The 27,719-nt window shown below is 37.9% G+C and overlaps 1 protein-coding gene across 1 annotated transcript in view; it reads right to left on the reverse strand.

The window, feature by feature from the left end:
- Positions 1–27,719, reverse strand: part of LOC139737685 (endophilin-A2-like) — a 60,282-nt gene that overhangs the window by 23,774 nt on the left and 8,789 nt on the right. Inside the window, exons 2-6 of the mRNA XM_071648364.1 lie at positions 19,489–19,557; positions 8,503–8,575; positions 7,896–8,039; positions 3,415–3,548; positions 142–208 (exon numbers count right to left, since the gene is read on the reverse strand). Of these exons, the coding sequence (XP_071504465.1) occupies positions 142–208; positions 3,415–3,548; positions 7,896–8,039; positions 8,503–8,575; positions 19,489–19,557 (487 nt within the window). The remainder of the gene's footprint in view (positions 1–141; positions 209–3,414; positions 3,549–7,895; positions 8,040–8,502; positions 8,576–19,488; positions 19,558–27,719) is intronic.

Genomic DNA, 27,719 nt, shown 5'->3' on the forward strand with positions numbered 1-27,719 from the left:
AGTCTAAGTCCTATACTTGGAATGACTGCTATGCACAAAGATTGTTATGATTGTCTCAGTTTTGACAACTGGATATTCTTGATAAAGAAGATTCTACGGAATGACAGCAATTCGTCTGACAACTGCAAGACCTCTTCATACCTTTCTGCACTTTCCTCTTCTTGCAGTCGTAGTCTAATCTGCGTCCTTGCATCTTCTTGCGGTGTTGCTGTGGCCAAAGATCAGAGAAGAAATTACATCAAGATTAGGTTACAGTCATTTGCACCTTTGGCATATGAGAATGCAAATGGTGCTAATTCTGAACAAATTTCAAAGAGTACCAGTATGAACAGTTCAACACCCCTGCAGCTCAATTGATGATATTCAATTATAGGTACAGTGGAACCTTGTTATTAATAACTAGGTCAGATATAATATCAATAGAATGGGGTAATATTGCACATCCCATTCCTTTTAAATTCTTGTTTTATTCTCTGATACAAGATACTTGATATAACAACAATGATATAACACATTTCTGTGTTCCCATGCAGCTTGATAAACAAGATTCCCTTTGTGATGATAGTAGTGAACACTACTCTAGTGCAATTGTCCATTAAAAAGATGTTCATGGTGCTTTACGGAGAAGGAAAAATGAAAAAATGTGTGTAAAAAGATTTTGTCTTTTACATGATTGCTAAAAAGATATGTTTTAAGGAACATTTCATTGTGGCCACATGCTTCACAGATTTTTTTTTCTTTCTTTTCTTAAAATCTGAAAAAAAATAATCAGTTCAATATTAGATGATCTTTGAAGGTGGAGGTTTGCATGGTGAACCGTAAACGCAATGTTCGTCAGTTCAATATTGCAGGACAGGTAACGAAATTTTTCATGATAAATATCTAATGATTTCATATTAACTTCAGTCGTTCCCCTGAAATACATAACCTCGCATTTCATGCAGCAACACATATTCCTCTTTATGCCTAAAGTTGGGACCAAATGGACACCATGTATCTAAGTAATTGTGAAGATCTTTCAATATTCACTATCTTTTGCAGCTCTTTGTAAGAAGGAATGTGTTACAAAACATTGTTGACAAAAGTCTGGCAGTGGTAACAGTTGAAAAAGCTTGAAACACCTCCTAGGAAAATTAACCACTGTTAACCCTTCCTGTCCCTCCAACTTTGGACAGTGCGTACAAAGCTATGGGGATTTCTGTGCCAATTAGCACTCAAAACACACAAAGAATCTAGCTACTCCTTTTCACCCTACATGGACAAAGGAAGCCCTAATCCGCTGTTCACTTGCCACCATAACCAAGCACACACAATAATCTCTTGCCTTGAAGACTTTAGAATAGGAGGCACACAGTTTGAAAGAGCTTTACATAATCCCCTTCATTACCAAATCCAAATGAGGATTTTCTTTTACATAGATGGAAACAAGAAGGGGGCAAAGAAGTTGTGGCTTTTTAGTCTTGTGTGTATAGAGTGCAAGGGTACTGTAATTTCAAGGCCTTTTGGTACAGTGCACACATTTTAAAGTTAATACTTCACAGCTACACTTGTATCAAACAACAATAAATGTGACCAGTTCCCACAGTGTTGTCTTTCCTGTTGAGAAGAACTCAAACCTGTACACCATGACATTGCCAAGTGTAACTGACCTTTACCTAATTTTATTCTGCTGGTAGGATAAATGAGAAGCTCCTTCTACAATATGAGCATAAATTTGATTTAAAATGGATGTTCTGCTGAAATCACCACATGCACTACACATAACAAAATAAACTTGTATTTCACCTCCCCCCCCCCCTAAAAACAAGGCACTTATACTGAGAAAGACACAGCAGATACGATGTATGTACAATTGTTCATGTATATTGCAGGATGGCTGGCTCATGTTAATGTATCAATTTTGCATTTTATACTGTTTGCTTAATACCTTGATCAGTAAGATAGTATCTCATGTGAGATAGAACTGATATATACTTAAAGTCTGAACAAATCAAAATTAACAAAATCTTTGAAAAGTCTTTAGAATGATAACTTTCATAGCCGCGTTGATACTCAGCTGATCACATGTTCTCTAGATGCCTAACAGCCTATAAACGCAAATACACATCTTGTGCTTATTGAACACTGTGTGCATCTTCAGACAAGGTCCCCTTTCAGCATGAGGCTTGAAATAATTACTCAGTTCAGAAATGACAATTGCACCTTACGTCCTACCTACCATAGAAACACCAGACATCCTCAATGCAGATTGTTTCCTAACTTAACTCTACTGCAGCTACTTGTGACTGCTGTCACTGCTCTACGAAACAGGTCCCAGTGTGAATATGCAGATAAATCTACAAAGCAATTCATTTCTTGACTACAAGGACTTAACAATGATGACAAGTGTTCCTAACAAAGAACACCCAAACTCGGTAATCCATGCAAACTGAATGCATCTATGTGCATTACACTATCAGAATACAAGGAGTACATATAACCTACTTTGTACAGTATGCGTCTGCTTTACAGCAAACTACACAGTCACCCACCCATTTCTCTGATGTGATAAGCAAATGCATCTAATGTTAATCAGGTTCTTTTTGTTTATTTACTGCTGGGGAGTATATCTCAGAGTGGAGTTTCTGCTTTGATGTCAGAGTGTAGGTGTGTATGTATGTTTTGAGGCGTGTATGTAAAGGGGGAGGGGTGGAAGGAAAGACATGTACATTTCATATGACTGATATATCCCCTGATCAAAATGCTCTGTAATCATAATTGCTTAATTGCTGTGTCATATTCAATCAATATCATATTGCTCAAATTGCATAATTTTCTAGAATTTGTGTATCATAAAAGGCTAACATTACTCAGCCTTTGAAGATGTAAATGATAATTGCATTCATTGATATGAAGAAATGTTTTTGAGGTTTTTATTTTCGTGACTTTCGCGAGTCGGGTGCTATTTGCGAAATTAAAGACACACGAAAAAATTGACTCTGATCTCGATATGAATGTGACATATTGGTATGCACATGCACATTTCTCAGTTCAGTTCAGTGCTCCATGATACAAAATTCAACCACTCCCAAAATCGTTGGAAAGTCCCGATTCGCGAAAATTAACACTCGCTAAATATATGGCGTATACAGTATTATGGATAAACCTGCCTTGATTATAAATCCAGTCAGAATGTTGCAAGAACAATGACCCATATCAAATTCAACTTGTAAAATCAACACTGATTTTGTCACTAGCACAAAATGAAAAAAAATATGGGCAATTTCTTTAGCACTAACTTTGTCAAAGATTATGCACACTCATAGGGTTACACCAAGCTGAGCTGAAAAGAACCCTTTCAGCATGACACTATTGCCATTCTCTTCAAACCCCCAACCCTCCTTTCGGCTGGCTGCTCAGCCAGGCAGTTCTTACCGCGATCTCCTTCAGTTCTTTCTGCTTCAGGTGCTCGAGGGGGTCCAAGAAGTTCTGCTTCACGTTGAAATCCAGATTGTCTTTGATGTCGGCTAGCTGCTTGTAAGCCTCTCCTGCCTCCAGCAGAGCATTACCTGTACAGCAAGATGTGGAGGGGAAGTGGGGGGGGGGGGGGTGGGGTAGAGAACAGAGAGAAAGAGAGAGGGAAAAAAGAAACTATTAATCCATTATACATTTTCAACTTGTCTTTCATTTCCTCAACTCAGCAGGGTTTATGTTTTCATACTGTGAAGGAGAAAACTTTAGCACTTTAAATCTCATTTTTGCACAAGGCTAATTTCAGAGAACTTTGCATGCTTATATAAACTTTGTAAATGAGAGCATTATTGTACGGAATTCAGTTTCTTTCAAAAAATATTTGTGTGTTACTACTACAGTGATAGTTTTGTGGATCATGTAATTCTATTAAAAAAACAAACTTCTACACCACAAAAGATTTCACACTTTCAGCAGTCAAACACATGCTCATTTTATATGTGAGCATCAATTCTTGCTGTGAATTACAGGGAGAAGTAGACTGTTTGATCATCAAAGCTCATCTTTGTGTCAAGTGGAATGACATTTCATCACAGCCTTTTACTACGTTGATACTTGAGATACTGCATTCTAGCTGTTGACCTAAACTTTGTGAGGATTCTCCTTTGATCGTAAAGCTAAACAAAAAAAATAATCATACCAGACCACCTGAAAACATCTGATGCTGTTGTGAGGCAAAGATATCAAAAAAACTTGAAATACCATTTTTTTTTCACACACACACACACACACAAGCAAATATATCATTTTAAGCACAGCTACACTCAACAACTTGACTATCTCCTTTAAAATGTATGCATCATGATCAAAACAAACAATGCAACAGACACAAGTCTCAATGCACATTGATTTGTCCCCAAGTCCTTACCACATGTAATATCAAAACCACATGTAATATATATATCAAAACCATATGTAATATATATATCAAAACCACAAGTAATTTCCACTTGTTCTGTTATTGACTGTGCTTTTGCCAATGTGCAAATGTTTGCACTGTTAAAAGAGTGGATAGCATGATGAGACTATGTATATATTTCCGAGGACTGGTTCGGGTTATGACCAGAAATTTTTGAAAGTCATTAGAAATTATATGCAACCGAATATACAACACATGCCAAACTGAGCATCTCTGATGCGAGTGTGAAATCCTCTCAAAATGAAGTGTACGCTCTAGTGCTCTTTTCACAAACTCATACGAGGGAGGTGCTACATGGGTAGATGGAGTGGCAACACTTCATAACTCATGCAAACACGTTTGGGTTTTAAAGCATTATACAGCGGGATGTCTACCATTCCTCTTCGCTTTGAAGTCAAGCTTGGTGCCGCTCTAGCTCTGAGATGAAATTTGGAGATGAAGACAATGTTTTCACATTTCATTGAATTACAAGCTGTATTTCAATGAAAATTTGAATGAAATACTACAATTTATTCATAACAGTTTAGGAAAGAATACATCATGAACATTGTATGTATTTTTGTACTCCTCGTAATGGGCAAATTGTAATGAAATGAAAATTAGGTCCTCTTAAAAACTGAATATGTCTCCATGATGCACGCATTTGCGCATGTTAATTTTACTTCTCTTAACCTGGCGTATTTCAGCTGTCAAATAAAGTACTACAATAAAGTGTGTTATAGCAAGTTTTCTTTTCCTTTTTGTGTATTTATTAGTGCATATTGATTCACTGCTCCAATTGAAAGCACACACATTTATTGTTGCTGGCACATTGAAAGAGAGAGTTAACTACAGCAGGGGGAAGTCTTTTTCTGCTGTGAGAGTGCTACACTGTAGTCTTGCTCACTGATCCAATGCCCTCTTTCACCAGAGCAACTGGGTACCACCCATGGTGAACTTCTCGGCAGTGCCAAGTACGACTTCTACGGAGAGCAGTACATACAGTAGTCCTTCTTCCACCTGTAACACTCCTCCACCCCCTCCCCCCCCCCCCCCACCCCCCTGTGCTCATACTCAGTTTTACCACATAGGCAACAGGCATCGTTTTGTGAGAGATTGTGGTGTTCAGCAGACATGTATTGATTGTTTCACCAAACCATTATTTCTTACCCTATGGGATTTGGGCTTTTAACTTTTTTGTGAGATACTAAGAAACCACTTCTGAAATAAGACAGAGCATACCATTTTAAGAGGAATTCAAAGTTTATTAGATGAAAATCAGTTTTGGAATGGCTGAGACACCAAAACGAAAGTAAAACAAAGTGATCCTAATGTAAAAGGTGGGTCCCACCTTTTATTACGATTGGTCTGTTTTGGATTTCTCAGCCACTTCAAAAACAATTTTCATCAAATAAACTTTGAATCCCTCTTGGAATTACAAGTTCTTTCATATCTCATAAGTGGTTTCTAATGATCTCATCAAAAAAATGTTAGAAACTCGAAGTTAAGTCTCAACCAAAACTATATGATCCCTTTAAATATACAGACAACATTGCTGTTCTCCCCGTACCTTTCCTTCCGCTGCAGTGCAATCTAAATCACCTTGCAAACTGACTCTACGTGCACGGATGCATATATCTGCTTGTGAATGACTTGTGGGTATGACAAGAGGAAAAAATGGCCTCCGCAGAATGATTCCTCAGCTGACAGTGCACTGTCTGCTTGTAAACACAATGTGTATTTCACAATTATACCTTCCTGATGCAGGGCTCTACATTAGCGGTGGCCCGTTGGCCAAGTGGCCCAGGGCAACTAAAACTGATGTTGGGCCACCAAACTGCCAAAAAGGTTATCTTCTGGTGGCCTAATGAGGCAACAAAGACTTTTAATTTGATTGTTATACTTACCCATTTTGACCTACCACATTTCTTTTGGGGCCATCAAAATTTCAGATTTCAGTGGCCCATTCGTGCAAAAAAACAAAAAACAAAAAAGCGGGCCAAACAAGAAAAAAGTTTGTTTCAAGCCTTGATGATTACATCCTAATGGCAGTAAAACAATAGTACAATCAAATTTGAAGACACTGCTGATATTTATTGATGTATGTGGATACATGGTTTTAATTTTTGTGTTGTTCTTTTCATGGAATTTGGAAATGACATCTAAGAGAGAGGTTGCTTTTGGGAACATATGAAACACAGGTTTACAAACTGCTATGGTGATTATTACTGTGAATTTTAGATAGCTCAAAAAATTGGAAACATAGATTGCCATTATTTCTGACAGCATATGTAAACTCACTGCAAAATACCCTATCTTAATGCACATTGCATGAACACTTGATAATTATGTGTGAAGTTATATTTATGATACCAATCATGTACTTATGAAGAAAAGGATATTAGAGAGAAAATGCTGTGAATGTGCGTACACACCAACACCTGCCACACTAGGCTCAGACTCAACACCACATCTCTCCAAGAATTGCATTGCTTCTACTCTTAAAGGAGAAAGAAAAAAAAATGCTGCCACATGTTCAAGCACATTGTACACCTGTACGTAATAGCATGTCACACTATATGTACCACAGCTGTGTAAATGAATAATTTGGTTGGTATTTATAATGGACAAGAGAACTAGCAATGTGACAGTATACAATCCTTTTCTGCACGGTCTCAAAATGATGGAACATCAAACCTAGACCGCGTTTACAGTGCGAGGCTTGGCTGCCGGCCGAGCCGCGGCCGAGCCGCGGCCGAGTCCACCTTCATTTCAATGTAAACGCGCAAAAGGCCAAATGCGAGGCCCAAATTGGCCTCGCATTTGGCCACGCTCTGGAGGTGGTCTCGGCCGCGGCCAAGCTGCGGCCGAGCCTGGCCTTTTCTCAGTGTAAACGCAAACTGGGCCAAATGCGCGGCCAATTTTAGTCTGGCTTCCAAACCCTCTGCCTGTGCTATTTCGCTATTCAGCATATTAACCCCCTAAACGTCGAAAACTAGTATAGTTTAAGGTGGTTTTGTCCTGCAAAGGATTTTTTCCTTCGGCAAAGGCCTTTGCCCGAATGGCGACTTCGTCGCCACGGAATTCAGTTGGCAAAGGGTCTGAAAACCAGGGGGGTGTTTCATCAACGTTTGTCGGCGCTGACAACTTGAATCACCATAGGAACAGTCAGTGACCAGAGCATCTCAGCCAATCAAAACCAAGGATTTTGCTGAAATTGGTCAGCGCCGACAGTTGTCGGCACTGACAAGCGTTGATGAAACACCCCCCTGACAATACCAAATTGCGTTTTGTTTACAAGCAGAGCGCCACAACGACAAAATATTGAAAGGTTTGAATCAAAAGCGTGGACGAGCCTGGCAATGTAAACGGACAAAATTGCGGGGCTCTGCCTCGCAATTGAGGTAGGGCTCGGCCGCGGCTCGGCCCAGCCCCGCACTGTAAACGGGGTCCTATTCACTGGAAGGAGTAAAGAGTACTGGCTTACCAAATAATGAGTCTTCATTGAGCTCCCTCCCGTGCTTGAGGAACGTCTCGCCAAGGTTTCCCTCGGGCTGCGGGTAGCGGGAGTTCTTCGTCTGACCTCGCATCTTTGAAACCGTGTGTGCCGTGCTCAGCTTGGCTCGTGTGACTGCGTTGAAAATGACATCAACAGACCATTTTGGCTACTGCATCTTTCGGAGTTCAAGATATTCTTACCATAATGTCAACTACGTGTAATTAACGATTTAATATGATTAATACCTTAATATAAACTACCCATTCTCACACATATATGCACTTGTAACACAGTCTATAAAAGCAACGTTCATTCTTCTTATCATCCTCAAGAAAAATCTGACAAATATAAGCATAACACTCCTGATAACTAGTGATTGGTATAAAATAAAAAAGCATAACATTTTGTTAAATTTGAGGTCAAATCATTTCTGCTTGAGAAGTCCTTCATTAATCTGCAAAAGCAGATGAGAGTGTCCTGACTGCAGTGATACACTGAATATGAATACAGATGTACAATACTGACCCCTTCACAACAGGTGCCACAGGAGAATATGTGTTATCAAAATGTATGAAAGCAGAATATGAAGGCTTACGTGGATTTGGCTGGAGGAACTCTGTTGTCTTGGTGATGATTTCATCCACTGCCACCCCAGTGGCATCAACTTTCTGTGAAGGAATTAAGAGGAACTTATTCTTTTTACTTCGTAATTGGTTCTGTCACAAGCATGTCCTCAGAAAACTAACGCTCATATGTTACCATGAAAAGAAAAGTTTGCGTCATATTTCTAATCACACATCAAAATTATTTACCGACATACAATGTAATTCTTGTAAAATATTGTTACAATTATACTGCTTTATGACTTGCAGAGTCTACAAATGTATATATCACTACACTGTCCATATTCTTTATCTGTTAAAAAAAACAAACACACACTCCGCAACAATACTAATACAGGGTATCTGTTTTCTGTCTTCCCAACTTTCTTTTGCAGCTAAAGTACATGTAACTTGACAAAGCCTGATGTGACCCTTTAAGTTACTGTCAAATTACTGGTAAGAGTTCAACAGTGTCTCTTGAGAGAGAGAGCTAGGTAGACTGGGGATGATTCTCTCAACTCAGATGACTGGTTCTGTGAAAGCAGTCAGTGACATGGAGGCAGCAAGAAGACCCCCCTAGTCTGAGGCGCCCTGCGCATAGTACGCCTCTATCCACTTGATTGAATTCAATCACCCACTTGGCGTGGTGCTGTGGAATATTGGGCAAGATGATCCACTTATGTTTCACCGAGGCTGATCGGGTACGTTCCCCAAGTGGGAAACATTGGCGTGTGACACACAGTCAAGGTGGAGGAGATACAAACAATATTGGCAGCGTGGATATGTATCATTTACGGGCCAAGTATATTCTCTGAAAATAGCCAAATACATGAATAAATTGCAAAGCCACATATCATAATCATAAACTGGAGTATCAAATAGCAGGTGTGGAATTTAAGATGAGAAAACCACACTTATGATATTTCTGTGGAATCTACATCAGGTACATTTTCTGTTGGTGCTTTGTGTTTCATTTTGCAACTGAGAAATGCTTGTATTTGTTAATACTATGAGTCTCATTATTCATAATATACTTGAACATTGTAAAATCACATTACATGTATCCACTTTAATACATTTCTGCAATTGGATGTGTCAATGATTGTACAATGTACCCCGAGAGGTCTTTTTTTCTCCATCTCCTTATTACCTGACTTAAGCATTTCATTTGTTTTCTTTTTCTTCCCTGTTTCCTTATTACCTTGGACTTGAGCATTTCAGTTGTTTTCTTAGTAGTGTTACGTGATGGACAATTGATGTGATATTTTACGAGCCATTGTTGAAACATTCTGCTTGATACCTAATAAATCTTCTGAAAGTCTGGGGGTTATGATTTTCTTTCTCTCTAAAAGATAATGTCTCTACCACTGCCTTGTTTGATTTAAAAGATGTGCTATTCATATCAGCAAGTATTGTCCAATGGAGAATTCTGTCCACATGGTTCCAACTGAGGTGTCCTGTGTACATGTGCAGTGTTGATATATTTAGTTAATAAAAGCCTGTTAGTAAAGTGTTTGGTTGATGGCACAATGTTAATCATTTACCTAAATTAATGGCATGCAAAATGTATGTACCTCCAGACTAGATATTATTCAGGAGAAATTGTAATTTACCAATGTGATGTTCAGGGGATGTACACAGTGTATACATGTAGTAGGATACGTATGACTGCTGACTACTACACAGTGGCCACTATGCAATCCATACCATGTATGAAGGCACAGGGCTTTTGTTCATTCTTCACTCCAGTGGATAGGGACTGAATAATTAGATAGAAGCTAAACACACTTCAGGGCTGTGGGGCATTTTAGTTTGAAGAAGTCTCACACACAAAAGACCCATAGATACAGCAGTGGCAGAATGACTGTGCACAAATGCTCAACCCTATGGAACTGTGTTTAACATTGTGAAATCTTGTTGACATTGGCTCTGGCCAAAATAGGTTCCCAGAGGCACAAGTGCTTAATATTGCTACCACAAAACTTACAAAAACTAAGGTCTTAGTATAGGTGCCTAGCTCAGCCACTGACACACACGCATGCAATATTATACTTTTGTATGTAACCCCCAATATACTGCATTTTTATCAACTCTGACATTCACCCCATCTGTACAGTATGTGTAATATCTCCTTTGAACACAAAGTACTTTGGAAATAATGCAACCTACATTTGTACACTCAATTTTGGCTGCATGACCTCTTTTGAAATCACAGTATTTTGCTTGCTTTTCTTTAAACATGGGTCCATTGTACATTTGCCCCATTACATCTATCCTCATAAAACTGGAAAAAAAAAGAAAGAAGAAGATAGGCCTACCTGAAGCCTACGTGTACACTTGTAAAAAGGCATTGTGCCAGAGTAATGATACTTTGATGACTCAATAAAAGAGAGAACTATTGTCTCACTTTGACAACATAGTGAACAAAAAAATGATACGAAGAGTTTGTTCGCAAAAACCGCTAAGTCCATTTTTGAAGATTTTGAAGTACGGTCTCTGTCAAAAAGTACAAAATAATACCTTTTAAATGATATATTGGTCACTACATATAAAGGTACATTTTTGATGTTATGGTTGAAAGAAGCAATAATTTTCTTATTATTCTCTTTATTTTTCTTGACCTTTAATCATAAATATCTCCATTTGGCAAGTATGGACTTATCAGTTTTTGCGAACAAACTCTTCATATGTTACAGAATTTGTACCTGAGCACAAAACAGAGTTTGGTTGAATGTCCAAGCATTCACTGTTTCTTTCTTTGTCTACTAGTTATTGAAAGATGTGTGGTCACCAAGCTGCCCAGCAATCTTCAATATTTCAATTTATTCTTTTACATAGAGAGGGCAAGAGAGAGAAAAAAAGAACATGCCAGATCGAGATGGATGAACAATTAATGGAGGGCCGATCAGAGAACATACTGCCTGCAATACCTTGGGAGCAGGTGGAAAGAAAATTGTTAATTTGCTGGGATGCTCACTTGCACACAGGTACAAACATATGTCACTGTGAGTGTGTCTGGCACGCCTTTCAATTTTAATGCCACTGGCTTTTACCCCATGTGGCTACCACACACTAATTACCATCAATTATATCCTACAAGTTAAAACAATCACTGCAAGATGACATTTCCAGCCTCAGCACACAAGCTCTATAGGCAACCATTCCGTTCCCGAGGATGTACACCTAATTAGCCATAAAAGACTACACGTTACAAGCAAGGGTACTGCTATAATTCTCTCCTCACGCCATAAGATTATGCTCTATGGTTTTGATGTTTATGAGGAAAAGAAAAAATGACCATAGGATAATCAGCTCTAGAACAAACTTGTTATTAGAAACATACAGATGGCACTTTCCTCCAATTAGCTCCTGTGGGGGAACTACATTTTTGTAAAACTTCACACTTCAAGGACTTCATTGGCACACATTATTAGAATGACTACCTGTCAGAAATAACACGCTGTTGTTATCTGTGCGATATACACGACATATACATGTGCCTACTGTACAACAGACACAGTTCCCTTTATAGAGGTGCACATGCCACCTCAACATTTAGTTTCCTACTCAGGAAACTACAAATGCATCATGACAAATTACGAGACTCGAATCTCCAAAGTACAATTGTACACATTATACATGTACTGCATGCGAAAGCACATATCATGGGCAATGCACATATTGGAGACCATGCAATACCTCTGTGCATCAGATATAGACAATTCATATAAGATGTAGCAATTCTCATATTCTGAAAAAAAAAACACCTAACAAACAAAGGTAAGAAATTTGTACCAGGGAGGCTGTAACCCATGTCCCCTGGTACTGTAAAAGGGCAAATTTTTCCAGCAAATAACTTTTTGTTCTCGGAAGGGAACCAAAATGAATTTTGCATGTTTCTCATTTCACGCAGAATCAAATATAATAATAGTACTACATACACTTACACAAGACAGAAACGTCCGTGTTTCATTTTTGTGTCAGTGTCATGCTGCAAAGGTAAATGCATAAAAATTTCCTTATCATGAAAATGTCCAATTCTACAGTGTATAGCTTGGTGGTACAATGCAAATTCTGCAATCTGCCTTTGGAATTTAAATTTCAACTAAGAACAAGATAAAGTGCAGTACAGTCATTTAGTGTCAAATCATCTTGTCTACACAAAAGGATTAAAGGGCTCATAGCTACACTGTATAGTGCCCCTTCCATGTGACCCCCTCCCCCCTATACCCAGCCTAGATTGGACACACTATGGACATGTCACCCCTGATCATGTGAGAAGATTCGGTCCAGTTCATTACTACTGTCTACACAATGGACATGGGCTTATTCTAGCCATGCACCATGCATGGTACACGATGTACAACCAGGGAAGTGTTTACCTCCCTGGCCTATCCATGAACATGCACATCACTTTGAATACACTGGTAGGTTCTTCATCAGAATGCACAGTTTTGCAATATTGCTGTGAGAATGTCTGGTCTTTCACATCATGTGAAATCTTGTGCCATCGCACTAAATTGACCATTGCACTATTTGTATATTAGCCTCTTTCAATGTCACAAAGATTAGGGCGATAAACTGCATTTCTAAAATAGTGATATGGATCCCTATAATCAAATGATTAGCTGAGAGCTATCATGTGACCACACATTTTAATTTGCCATAAGGCTCACTTTACTTTTCATGGGGCATTACAAATAGAACATACTAATGACCAATACTAATGACCACTTGTCAGTATTGCAATTGTTTGTGCGTGCAGTTCAATTAACGTGGAGCCGGTGTTGGCCTGGAAATCTTTCAAAAATGGCTGCCATGGAATTCAAATCGTGTTACCAGTTTATATAACAAATGATGCACATGTATTACAAATGTATTCACACATTTTGTAGTAGGGTGCAAGGAAAAATATCCAACCTCCGTAATTTTGAATGGTATAAAACACACTATACTTTGCCTCCTGTGTTTCCAATTGTTCCAAAGAATGGATTTTCAAATGGGTAATTCTCACCAATGCCGTGTCGTGTGCAATATTTGTTATGTATGCTACGATGCTCTTACAATTTACTAACATGTCCAGCAGATGAAAGGAAGTATTCACAGGTCCCTTCATTTTAACTGCAAAATGGGCAACTCATTGAGTAACATTACACCACATCCATGAATGGAATGACACATGCTCAACTGCAAGGGTCTATTCCTAACACTGAATTGGACCCAGACATTGGATAGGCCCTATAGCATTTCATCTACAGTTCATAAAAATAGTACATACAAGTATGTACCCTATACTGTACAGGTCTGTCATGACCATGTTCTGTCGATGATACATGCTAGGTGTTTCCTTTCTAATATCAATAGACGATGAAACATATGACCCAGGGGCAGAAAGGGGGGGGGCATTTTGCTTTAATTATCATTCCAAGGCTCTTGTGATATATTCATAGTTCACATACAACACATGGTACAAATGTATACATGTACTACATTATGTTGTTTAAATAGTTTTGTTTTAGGCAACTTTCAGAGTCTTCTACAGTATCAAAACAAAAGTGCTTTGAAATTGTACTAGAATATCAACACAGAAGTTCATTGTACATGGAGACCTCAAAATGATTGTAACATCATAGAGAAAGCATACAAGTTTTTGTAGTCCCATACAGAATTTTCATGTATCATAGCATGGCATGACAAAATTTAGAATTTATCATTTAGGCCCCCCAAAAAAATCGTTGTATTGGCGTAACCCGCCCGACCCTAAAAAAACCCCCAGACCCTGAACTTTTCAACAAAAAAAAAAAAAAGGAAATACATCGTTTTTACCGAGAGAGGGCGCGATACGGGTTTGTGAATTATCAAAAACAACAACAACAACAACAGCTGGTGTCGGAAAATGGCCACGCAGTACAGCGTGTCGGCGACCGGCAAGTCCGGTTCGAAGATTTTATTTAATATTATTCGGAGAATCGATTTGTCTGTGGCGCTGGGCGATTTTGCCCAGGAATTTGTTCGTTCGTATTCTGACCGGTATGTCGTGACGGCTGTTAAAGTGGGGAAAGCGGAAACGGGTCCGTTCAAAGATGTCCTGCTGTCCGACCAGAGTACCATTCTGTTGGATATGGGGTACCAGTATATGGTTTGCTACTACGAATACGATGGAGGCGAAGAAGTGCCGGTCGCGCCAGTACAAAACGCATATTTCAAAAGTGGTCCAATGAACCCATCTCAAATTTAAACCACCCCATAGCTTATACCAAAACCACCTTCGCGAATTTCACCCCCCTCCCCACCCCCCTATTTTGGGTGGACGCCTATACTTGTTCCCTATTTTAAAAAGACCCCCCCCCCCCCCATCTAGGGAAAACATTCAGAAAAGACCCCCCTTTCTACAGAAACTGACAAAATACCCCCCCCCCCCTTTTCATAAATTTCTAGGGAAAATCTTCTGGAGATCAGTCCAATTTTTTTTTTTTTTTTTTTTTTTTTTTTGGGGGGGGGGGGGGCTCTGACCCCCTATCTACAGAAGAGTTTTCAATGGACACCCCTATCTATGGAAAAGACTAAAAAACACCCCCCCCCTTCATAAATTTCTAGGGACGAATCTTCCGTAGATAGACGTTGAAAACGGGAACACGCATGCGGTCTCCTATGGGTTCGAGTGGGGGGCCAGGGTGTTTTTCCATGTCCAAAATATGATTCTCTTTTGATATTTATTGCTTTTAAACCGGTGATATAACAAACTTCGGATGCAACAGACCCTCTCTATTGAATGGGGTTTTGTTAAATATGAGTTTTACACGTAAAATACAGGTAGGAAAAAAAAAAAAATCTGCTTGCCCGACCCTATTTGAAAATCTCATGTTACGCCAATACAACATTTTTTTTTTCGGCCTTATGACTCTTACAGCTCAAGGGATGATAAAGGGATGATACTTGTAGTATCAGCATCAAAATGTTTTGTGTAGAATAGGAATGAGAGGCAAAGTTTGCAATGGCACAGAGCGAGTATCTACCAATGATGAGCTTCCTTCCTATGGACTCGGAAGCCAGGCCTCGGAAAGCCAAGCCGCGGGGACCACAGGAAGGAAAGATGACAAATTCTGTGCACCAGGTCATCAATTGTACCCTTCAGCTTCATGATGATATATTATCTGCATGTAACTGTGGCTTACTTTAATGGCTTAGATTTGATAAATTAGGGTTGCAATGTCAAAACAAAGGCCAACAATCGTTTCACAAGTACAATGTACAAAACTATGAAAAAACAGAATACATGTCACAAAACTGCTACCTTTACTCTCACATAAAACATTACTGTGCATAATATTGCTCCAGTACGTGCAATAACATTAAAAAGACTGCTTACTAAAACATCACTGTCATTTTACTGGAGGCTCAGTATCATTTGATATTGAAGTGTCATGAGATTCTGCATTTAAACGAGTAGGCCTACATATAATTTGGTTGGTTTTTTTTTTCTTAGAATTGTTATCATTAGTTTTCGGTGTGACACACATGCACCTGTATTAACCATCAAAATATACAGTACCTCATCATTAATGTCCCGTAAGAATACATCCATGCCCTGATCTCATGTGCTAAAACTCACTGATGCTTTTTTTATTATGTACAGTAGACGACTGCTCCATACACTGCCAAACTTCGAACGAGAACTCCAACCCTTGCTCTTCATACAAGCCTTCAAACATCACAAAAGCCATTGCGCTAATTCTAACGCTAACACTGACTATGCTAGTTATACAATTTGTATGACTTTTTGCAGTACCTTTTTTTTTAAACTGAACAACTTCATTACATAAATCAGTTGAAGTATGTCCAAAAACAAATGGCTGACTTGTCTTGTCATGGATATGTCTGAATACACAAGGTTTGTCTCTAAAACACTGTCAAGTGAACTTTCCATACTGCTTGAACTGTTAATTATTAGCCTTTATCCCACATCATTGATCAGACCACAGACCACATGATGCCACACCATTTTATATCACTTCCATGCAGTCCTACTACCGCTCACACCACTGCCTCTGAATGACAAATTGTACAATTGTTGTGGTGACCCACTTTGAGAGACTTTAATGTACAGTTCAGAAATCCACTTCCTACAGGATTTACCACATCCAAATGGACATGCGATTGGATATCATCTCAGCTGGAGCAACCTGGTGCTAAAATGACTACAAGGAAGCTACTGTTGATTTGCTTCAAAGAGGTGTGAATCTCATCACATATGATTTATACATACAGTGTATGTAGCAGCCACTAAGCAAAGACTTCAGTTTTTACTCTAGATGATACACAGCTGTACACCACTTTACAAACATTATACAATGTACCACCACTACCTTGTACACGTACAATGTACCGGTATGTTCATCTAAAAAAATTCCTACCAACTCGACAAAAGGTCAACTTTTGTGGTATAGTTTGTCAGTTTGATGCTTAGTAACGATACATCACTCAATGCAATCAATCGAACGGAGCAATCTACTGCTGGTCCCTGCATCCACTCAGTAGCAACCATCCATGTGCCTGTGGCTGATGCTGTACTGTTATTGATATATTGAAATCAACAATTTAGAAGTAATAAACATTGAATATAAGGCTAGGCCCATCACTAAAATGCTAACAGATGTGAGTTCCACACAAAATTTAAAGACTCAATAAATTCTGTAAACGGCATCAGGCATTTCTTGGTTTTCTCTTTTATGAAGTCATAGTCATGCTACAGATATTTCATTGGCATGTGCTTTTAAAGCACAAACATATTAAATAAAAGTTAAAGTGGTCTCCTTTAAGATGAAGGCTGGCATACACACTCCTGTGTAGACTTTTTGAATCAGGAACAGCGAAGAAAATATTCCAAGGGTATGCTATGATGATAGTCATGGGCAAACAAACGACAATGACATGTATCCGTTCACTTTAATAATTTGTATTCATTCAAATGCCATACACAATGGAATAAACTTGCAGTGTGGAAACTCTTGCACATTTCACATGATGTGATTTACACTTGTATGTAAAAGTAAAAAACAAAACAACATAAAAACAACAGGAAAATTTATTTCAAACCACTCCTGGTATGATGTCAAGACTTAAATATGAAAAAGAAGTGAATTTATCTTCGACTTATCTTCAACCTAATAAAAACAAAAATACCCATGTAAAAATGTCAGTTTTCAGAGTAATAGGTCTGAGATTCCTTGTTTTTTTAAAAACAAATATGCTTTAATCTGAGTCATATAACAGTATTATTTTGCAAAATACACTGTACATGTATATTCAGTTGTCATTGTCTCCCCTACATATTGTTTAATACATGTATACAAATAGACATTGTGTGCATGGACAGGTATGATTCTTTTTTTCTTCTTTTTAAAACTTGTGTGGAATATTCTCTCAATCTTTCATGAGGCAAAAGGGATTCAAGCACATTCCTGAAGTGTGTTGCAAAGATCATGTTGTGGAGTGCTTTTCCCTGTGGCTGGGAGTAAAAGGTTTTCCTGGAACCGCACAAACAGCGGGGACAACATTTCGAGATATTACTGTAGCTCTGTCACCAACAAGATTCCCCACTTAATGCAGTCATCAGTGGTTGATACTTTGTAGGCTCTTTTTTTTTTTTTTTTTTTTTTTTGGTGCAGAGGTAGCCTAAATAGAGGAGCCATTTCCTCTTCGCAAAATACCAACATCCTCATCAGTTTCCTTCTCTTGAGAGTAGCATGTATTATACATGCCATCAACCACATCTACCAAAGTGTTTGCTGGCATGGTACTGCCAGTATGTGCTACAGGTTCAAATATACTCTGAGGCAATGATTGATCTACCTATAAACAGCAAGAGACTGTACACCTGGTGTATTTCCTGGTGTTTGTGAGACGACTGATATAATTTGCAAAATCAAGATCTCACAAATACATTGCTTTCCGTACAATAATTGCACAGTAGGCCTACAAGGGTATATTGTCTGAAGGGTTGGAAATCATTTTCACCTGAAAAGGGGAAAAATGCTTATTTTTCATTTCATCACAGTGGTTCTCGATAGCAAATTCAACCACCCGCAAAATAGCGTTACATGTCCTACCTCTTAAAATACATGACATGTACAGTACTATAAGGTTCCCTTGTACAAATCATACCTGCATATGGAATGATTACCATTTATCTTCAAAATAGTGGCTGCATTGCTTGATTCACATAATGTATGGTGCAAGATGCGACATAAACACTTGCCCGATTGCCCGAGGCAAGTGAAAATCAAAGTCAGGCAAGTGTTTTTATAACACTGAGAAAAAATGCTTGCCCAAATTGGGCAAGCAAAGAGTTTTGAAATCACCTTTCTTTCACATCCCTCCTCCTACGAACCCATGAAATCATCCATACAGAAGCCTTAGTGACGCAACACACTTAACTTTCATTTCAGCAACTTTTCCAACATTTATGTAAAGAAACCCCAAAGGGAAGGCAATGCAATGCCAACACTTGATCAAACCTAGTCTGTTAATCTGATATATTTTATCCTGCAAATCAACATGTGCTGTTTATTCAGATGATTATGTTTTATCAAGGCCTTGAATTACAAGTGATTTTCTTCCATATAATTTTCCATGAATTAGACTTCCTTTATGGGCAAGTAAAATTCATGTTCGGGCTAGTGTTTTGCAAGAAAATGAAAATCTACTTGCTTGACTGGACAGACGGTTAAAAAAAAAGGTAATGTAGCGCCTTGCGGTGGTAATCAATAAATATCAATTTCACAGTAGACAATTAAACCCCAATAAATATTCAATGTCTTCAGTTGATTATCTAACACTCATACTGACTTACCGAATCAACAGACCCTGTCTCTCATAACACAATTACAGCAAATACAAGATCTTTAAGTGGAAAGTACTAGTGATAGGAAGCTGCCTACTTATGACTTGTTATTTCTGTCTGAGTGAAATGTACTCACCCTCTCCATTTCAACAAAGTCTGAGTCATATTGAGTCTTTTCAGCTCCTCCAATCTTCTCACTGACAAACTGTTGATATGAAAACAAAGAGAACAACAGAAAATACTCATTATTTTATAACATGCACTATTTCCTTATAATGACATGGAAATATTGTGTGATTATGACAATGATCCATGATAAATATTACATTACAACAAAATAATAAAAATATACTACTGCTGCTACTTCTACTATTACTACTTCTACTTCTACGAATTTACTACAACTACAACAACTACTACTACTACTACTACTACTACTACTAATGATAATGATACTAATAATGACAATAATAACAACACTAATCATTATTATCGTTATTACCATCAACTGACATAATAATAATAAGCCAGTTCGCAGTTCCACTTTGTGCATGTTAACATTTCGTAATGACGAAACGACCGATTTCGTAATGAAATAGGCCATGCGACACTTGGCGCCCCATAAAAAACTACAGTCTTTGTCAATGGATTAATAAACCGAGGTTTCAATTGTACCACCTTTGTGAATTCGGGCCCTGATGAATTTGAAAGGAAGTTAATTACATCTGCCAAATGATCAATTGACATATGATTTTTGGAAATGGCTCTTATTTCAAACACCCAACGCAAAAGTTATAAGGCAATGACATTAGTGCCTCACCAAATGTGGAAATTTAGTTGCAACCAATAAATATTGCTGTTACACTATTAAACAAATACTATTACACTTCCCTGACTTCTACATGTATCTCTTATGTCCCATCTCATTGGAATGTTTACCACTGTTTGATTTTACTTTAACTAGGTCAGTCAACATGACCCTGGATGGGAACTTCACTTCAAGTGTGGGTACAAGGACTACTGCATACATACGTATACATATGTTATCACGGTGGGTGTGAAAAGGTACCAAACTGTTTTTATTGCAACGTCTTTGTTGTAATGGTCCAAGGTAAATGACAGTCTTAATGTACGTGAGGCAATGTGCCATGAAACACAAGTACAAGGAAGATATCCACTCTACACAGTATTTAAGCCAATGAAAACAAGAATTCTTTATTGCATGTTGATGTTCACAGGCAGTGTAACTCTGCTATGGATCATAAAATACATCATATAATATACTGATTGATTTGCTCATTTACAAGTTGAATATGGCAGGACAGTCCTACCATGTTTTTTCTTTGGCATCATCAAAATTTGCAATGAAAAACTAAACTTTGAAATTTCTTTGTATCTTAAAAAAAACAACAACATCTGAGTGAGTGTGTGTGTGTGTTTTACTGTAAAAGTGGAAATTTTCGCGGTGTTGAAATTTTCGCGCATTTCGCGCAACCAGAAACTAGCGCGAAAATAAAAGCCCGCGAATATTTTTGCTTGCCATAAGTTCCTGTGCGTGCCGTCTTGATTCCGCGGAATTAAAAACACGCGAAACTCTTCTGACCCGGCCAATCGCGAAAAATTAGTCGCGCGAAAATATCCACTTTTACAGTTATCAGTAAAGTTGTGAGTTAGCTCATATATGGTACATGTATGCCTACTACAGAGCTCACTGAACATCAAATCTGTAATTTCTATATTTTTCTGGCATTGCAGTAGTTAAACAAGTGATATTAAATCCCAAGGGGGAAATGGTCTTTGATAATAATCCTCACTATGAGGAAATAGCTTACCAGCGTTCAAGGCTTACTTTATGAACAGAACACCACATGTACAAATGTACCTGGTTATGTGCCAGTGGGATCATAATTACGGCTGTACATAAACAGCATTGGATAGGCCCACTTGTGCACTGCACACATCTGCAGTGGTTTCAAACCCAAAATATGATGGATAGGATACAAGGTTATAGAATCAATGTTCTTTCCTGATTACATTGCACACACATGTGTGTTCACAAACAAACATCACTGCCTTTCTTGACAATGCTTGGTGCAATTCAGACTAATACCTCACTTGTACAGAATAAAAACAAAACTTTTACTTGTCTTGTTTGAAAATTGTCAATGCATCCTTCTGTGTCAATATTCAGTCTGTGCAGAGTATGCATATATTCATTGACATGAAAACTGAAACTGATTTTAATAGTAAACCCCAGGGCATACAACAGCTTCTTAACAGTTTATGATCCACAGATGTAAAAGGAAGGTAAAGATGCTAAGAGCTCTTCATGCAAGATGGCATACAGTGCACACTCTTGTATAAAAACACTGTAAACAATGTATTTGTAACTCAGACTGTAATGAGAGTTACATATTCCTCTGACTTTGCTCAGGACTGCACATCATTATGTATTATTGTACCTTATTCTCACATGTAGCATGATGACCTTGAATTTTGACTTCTTCCTTTCTGATTGCAAAATCTAAAAGCATTACAAAAAAAAAAAAAATCTTTTTCATTTTTTTTTTTAATGATTTCATAAGGACACCATAAAACTGCTGGTCAGTACACTTTTCTTGCAGAATCTTGATAAGCAACACACAAAATAATAGCTTTCTTCTGATCACGCGCTCATCAAATTAGTACACACAGTACTTAATACCGGGAGGTGATCAATTTGGTATAATAAATCACAAATGCAATTCATGCTCTGTGTACTTCATGCTGTTTTTTCATCAAGTCATGGGATAAAACTATTTTGAAAGCAATCAGAAAAAGACATTATTACCCTTATCAGGCATCTGAGCTGTGGTTCTACAAAATTGTATTTCCTTCGTACTACACACGAGATTACGCGCCAGTAGAGAGAAGAGGAGCAAATTTTCCATATTCCCCGCTTTGGCAAATGCTATGGGATTTGTGTGTTTAAAATGAGGGGAATATAGCATCCGGGCACTTGAGCTCCCATTCAGTGAAGAAAATTTACCGTTGATGATGGTTTCTCGCGGAGAGGTTTCGTGACGAAGGGCAAATTCTATAGGTTAACACGTAAAACTAAAGGACGATCGCTGTTACTGTGTGAGCTGGCTGTTTCTACGCGCGCCGCATACCTGAGTTTCGCGACGGAGGGCTAATTCCCATAGGTTAACACGTAAAAACAGAGGATGATCCCTGTGCCTGTGTGAGTTAGCTGTTATACGCGTGCCGCGTACCTGAGCTGTGTATAGGGATGCAGCGAGCAGTGTGGTGTAGAGCTTGAGCTAGCACCGAGTGAAATACTAGTACAGTGAATTGGAAAGTTGTAAAAAGTTACATTGTAATGATTTATTTTACTGCTCGAGGAGCCTGAAATGGGTAATAATAATAATGATATGGACCGTCTTCTTTCGGGGGATACGACATTAATTGCCCTCATTAGAATTGTATTGCCCTCGTCTTCGACTCAGGCAATACAGTTCTAGTTCAGGCAATAAATGTTGTATCTCCCTCGAGGCCAGTCCATATTATATTAATGTAAACTTGAGTTAAGCTTGAATGAATCACATCAAAGAAAACTACACTGCATACAAGTAGTATCGCATGGATCAAAATTCAAGCAACTGCAGGGTTGACTTTATTTCATACAAATGTATACCGTAATGTGATATTTTAATCATGGACACTTCTTACAGTTTGTAGGCAGCCCCATCTTTAGTGCACCATCAAATTTAGTAGTATCACAAGCCCTCATAGGGAAGACCATGGTCATTTTCATTTTCTGCCTGTGAGCAGAATGGGAGAGTTGCATCAATAAAAATACAAAGTAGTTGTAAACTATGCATGCATTTCTAACTTTGTATTAGTGTTAAAACGTCAGTCAGCTACTGCATACTACATGTATAATATACAGATAGATGCAGCAAATTTTCAGAGTATGCCTTTCTATGTGACAACTGCTATCATCATTCGAATGAAATACATTTGTACCAGTAGAAAAAAAAACACCTAGAATCTTACAAAATAATGGGAAAAATTATGTTGTAAATGAGATGAATCTGAAATTTAGGGTATGAGGAGTGCCTTTATCATCCCCCTTCCCCGCCCCTTGCTGGGTCTACCCCACAAACGTGATTCATTTGGGGAGGCAGAACTCTGCATACAATGTAGTACAATGTTAATTGCCACAATAGAAAAAAATATTGAAAATGTGCAGGACTGAAGACTCAGAACAAAATTTATGTCACTTCCCAATCTGTTCCCCAATGATAATTGTTTTCATTACCAAATCTTAATACTGCAAACCCATAACTTCATCAGTACTATCTCAAAGAGAAAAGGAAGAGCATTTCATAAAACATATTCACTACACAGTGAGCATTAGTTCCTCCATGGACTCTTTTTAAAATCAAAGACCATGGATTAAGCCATATATTCACAGAGTTCACAGCCATAACATTGAAGTACAAACTCGTGTTCATGTAATTCTTTGCAGCCCCTCTGCATAGCATGAAAAGTGCATTTGTACAATGCCCGGTTTATAGACAATTCAATTCAGCTCCATATTGCGCATACCATGTTGCTACTTTAACTCATTTGTCACTGAAAGAGCATTCAAGTTGATCTTGATTAAGCCTGATGGCATGACGAAATGCAAGAAAAATATGTTGATGTTGGTATTACTGCAGACCTGTTCATTACACAGTTGTCAGAATTTGCCCCACACTCACATGGTGTTTCAGGTACAGGGGATACACATTACTTGCCTAGTGAGCTCTCTCCTCATTCTTGCAATATTGCATACACTGTGCAGTGTATATACCAAAACTGTGCTTTTAAAACCAGGCACAGATTACACCTTACAATTGTAAATGTAACCACAAACTTTACAGCATCACAAACATTAAATGTAGCAAAATTGGAAGGGCCTTATCACTGCAATATCAGGTCCTTGATTACACAATGGCTTTATAAACAACTGCAGAGTGTAGATTCCCAGTTACACTACAGGTTGCTATAGATGTACACTATGTACATTGTACAGTTGTATGTAGGGCACTACAGTATACACTAGCACTGCATGAATTCTCTTTCACAACTAAATCACGAAATCAAAAAGTGACAAGTATCAACACAATATCTTAACAACATTGGCCAACATCATAATTTGACTTTTACTCTACATGTTTATTCAAACTGAACAAATGAGTCATCCCAAGAATACCTTGCAATATCTGAGATTAGGTTTGCAAGTGAACAAAAATCCAAACAAAATATAAAGTACTCTATCAAAAGAGAATTCTCTCTTTCAAGATACAGCTCCCCCCCCCCCCCGAACCAAAACAAACAAGTCATTACTCAAACAGTACCATACTCACTGCAAGTTATAACTATTATTAAAACAGAAACTTTAAACATTTACATGTTTTCTTTCATGTCTATGAGGTACATGTACATTGTATTCTGTGCTCTTTGAATTTCATCCTTCGAGTAGCAACCTTCCAATAATCAAGCATCAGTAATGGATCCCTTGAGATACAACTTATAGATATGGTTTGCAATAATGTATCTGTCTATTAAGTACTGTATTCTTATTACTACTGTACCACTTTGATGATTGTGGGCACATTAAAAAAAAATTAAATCTTCACAACAATGCATTATACAGCACACTGAGATACTCATACAACGTCAACTGTCCTTTCAAGGAATAATATTTGCGAAGTGTAAATATCTCTCAAAATGGACACATTTTTATAGGAAGCAATTTTAACCACAGCAAAAAAAGCACATACTGTACATTGCAGCTATTACATTGTACAAAATGCACTTTGCTTTCATCCTCTCAAATCAAATTTTGCCCTGTAAAACATATTAAACACACGTTTGTAAACTATAACAGTATGATAAGCAAATGTTTTACCTACCTGGTTTGCCTTGCTGAATTGCTTTTTCATGTCTGTGTCTAGATAAGTATCCCGTGCAGAGACTATAGATGTCAAAAAATATTGTTTTGGGGGTTCGTTTCCACATTAACTTTCCTACGAAGCTGGTCTCTGCAAGATCCAAGAAATCTTGGTGCTACAAACTTGCACAGGTCCTAGTAGAGTCAATCAAACATGTCCATAATGCAGAGTGCATATCATATGCATGACCTTCATTTCTGTAATGGCTGTGGTTGTGTACAACATCAGCCATCCCGTAGCAGAGGGGGAAAGACCAAATTAGAGGAAACCCCTTCTCTAAGCTGCTCCGCAGCAGCTGATTGGCTAGCCACACTTTCTTGGCTCCTTCTACAAACTGAATGACTCACAGGATGCAGCAGATATGTACTTTAAAATACTTTCAAATATAATGATTTGTGGAAAGTGTGGCTTGGAAGTTTACGAGTAGATGTAAATTCTGTCACCTCACTACATGCACTTCAAGGCAGCCATTCACATAGCTATTACACAGATAGACACTTGAATACCAGCAATGCTTTTTATAAACTAATGCTGTATGAAGATATCAAACGTAGACAAGCAACAAAAAAAAAAAAACAAAAAAACAAAACAAAAAAAAAAAAACAGTTTAGGAAATTATGAACATGAAAATGCGGAGAAAAACAAGGAAATAAGGAAATGGCTTGCTTCATATGCGTCTTCCCATCACTTCAAGAACTTTTAGTCTAGTTTTCATCTAGTTTCTTCTTAACTTCCCATTATTAGTCCCACTAATCCTCTTTGAATGAACAGCCTGAAAGTGAAACCCCAGCAAACTACCAGTACACTACTGTAGTGTTACCGTAACAACAAAATGCAGAGCATGAGTGATAAAGAACAAACTTGTATGCAGTTCATTTCTCACTCTCTGTATATGGGTAGTAACAATTAATTATGAACATGTCAGACAAATGAAAGAGACTGCTGAATCATCAATCTTTACTCTGTCTACAAAACACTTTATCATAATGTCAGTGAAAAATCTTTTATCTGCAATATTTACATAAGGGTGAATGATGACCACACATTTTGTAACTAGTACACCACTTTCTGGTGCTACAGAAGCTTGCATCATCTATAATCATTGCTGTTGTTCTTGTTGCATCCACCCATACAGGTACAACATAACTGCACTGGTATGACTTTGACAACACTTGGTATGTTGATAATATTCTCTCGTTTGAGGTCTCTTCTTCTGCAGGAAAAATGTTTGAATGTTTTATGACCATATCAAGAGGTAACCACAGGTGAAAATGACTTGCTGTCAAGACAGTGTTACAGGCTAAAGGTCAGGGGTCAAGATTAAAGATTAGAAATCTACACTGTAAGGAATACTGCTAGACTTATTTAATACTGTATGCCAAATATTTTGGGAGGATTTTATTTTCACAAATTTCCTGAGTCGGGTGCTATTTGCGAATTTGAAAACATGTGAAAATATTAACTCTGATTCTGAAACGATGTGACATGTACGCATACTTTTCTCAATTCAGTGCTGTAGTCCACAATCGCGAATCTAACCACGAGCAAAATTGTCGGGAGTCCTGATCCGCAAAAAGTAGACTCGCTAAATATGTGGCATCACACAGTAATGTATAATCTGCCTTATGGATATCAACATGAGAAAGTTCTTACATCTAATACAATGTACAATGTAATATGATTTAAGATTTTAATAGAATTGATGAAAATCCAAAGTCTACAGGTATCAAAATTTTCTACCTAAAATGTTTTTTGTGGGTTTTTTTTTTTTCAGGGGGAAAAAAACAGATGTTGATCAAAATTCGGGAATTACAATGAATTTGGCTCTAGCAATTTATGGGTATGCTGTGGGCATGGATATATGCCCTGGAAACGCAGGCATGTACAGTACGCGTAGCTCCTCTGGCAAAGGTCATCTTTTTGATAGACACAGGCCAGGTGGAGAATATGAAATGTGAACAGATAACAGGTCAAGATGGATGGGATGGAATGATGGAGGGACCAAAGAGAGGCATAGAAAATATTTACATCACCAGTAATGACTTTCAAACCTCTCTGAGTGTCACCTGTATTGTACTTTGTATCTCCAGTGAATGATGTTTTCAGCTGAAGAATCATGGAAGATATTTTGAAGGCCCTGAGTACTATAGGATGCCCCCTCAAAAAAGAAAAAGAAAAAAAAGTGTAGTTGTTATCTCTACATAACATAATACCTGTTTCAAGTACAGTACTGAGTAACAGAAAATCACAGCAATTTGTGCAATATTTATAAAACAAGCTGTGAGTAAAAATGAAAGTTTGAAAATATTCTGCAATGTACAATTTCAAATATGAAGGATCACATTTAATTTCTTTTCATAGATCAAATTCAAGGAAAGTGCTG

The sequence above is a fragment of the Diadema antillarum genome, unplaced genomic scaffold (assembly GCF_040938485.1).
Source record: "Diadema antillarum isolate AM-2024a unplaced genomic scaffold, OU_Dant_1.0 seq00000699_RagTag, whole genome shotgun sequence".
In the NCBI taxonomy this organism is placed as follows: Eukaryota; Metazoa; Echinodermata; class Echinoidea; order Diadematoida; family Diadematidae; genus Diadema; species Diadema antillarum.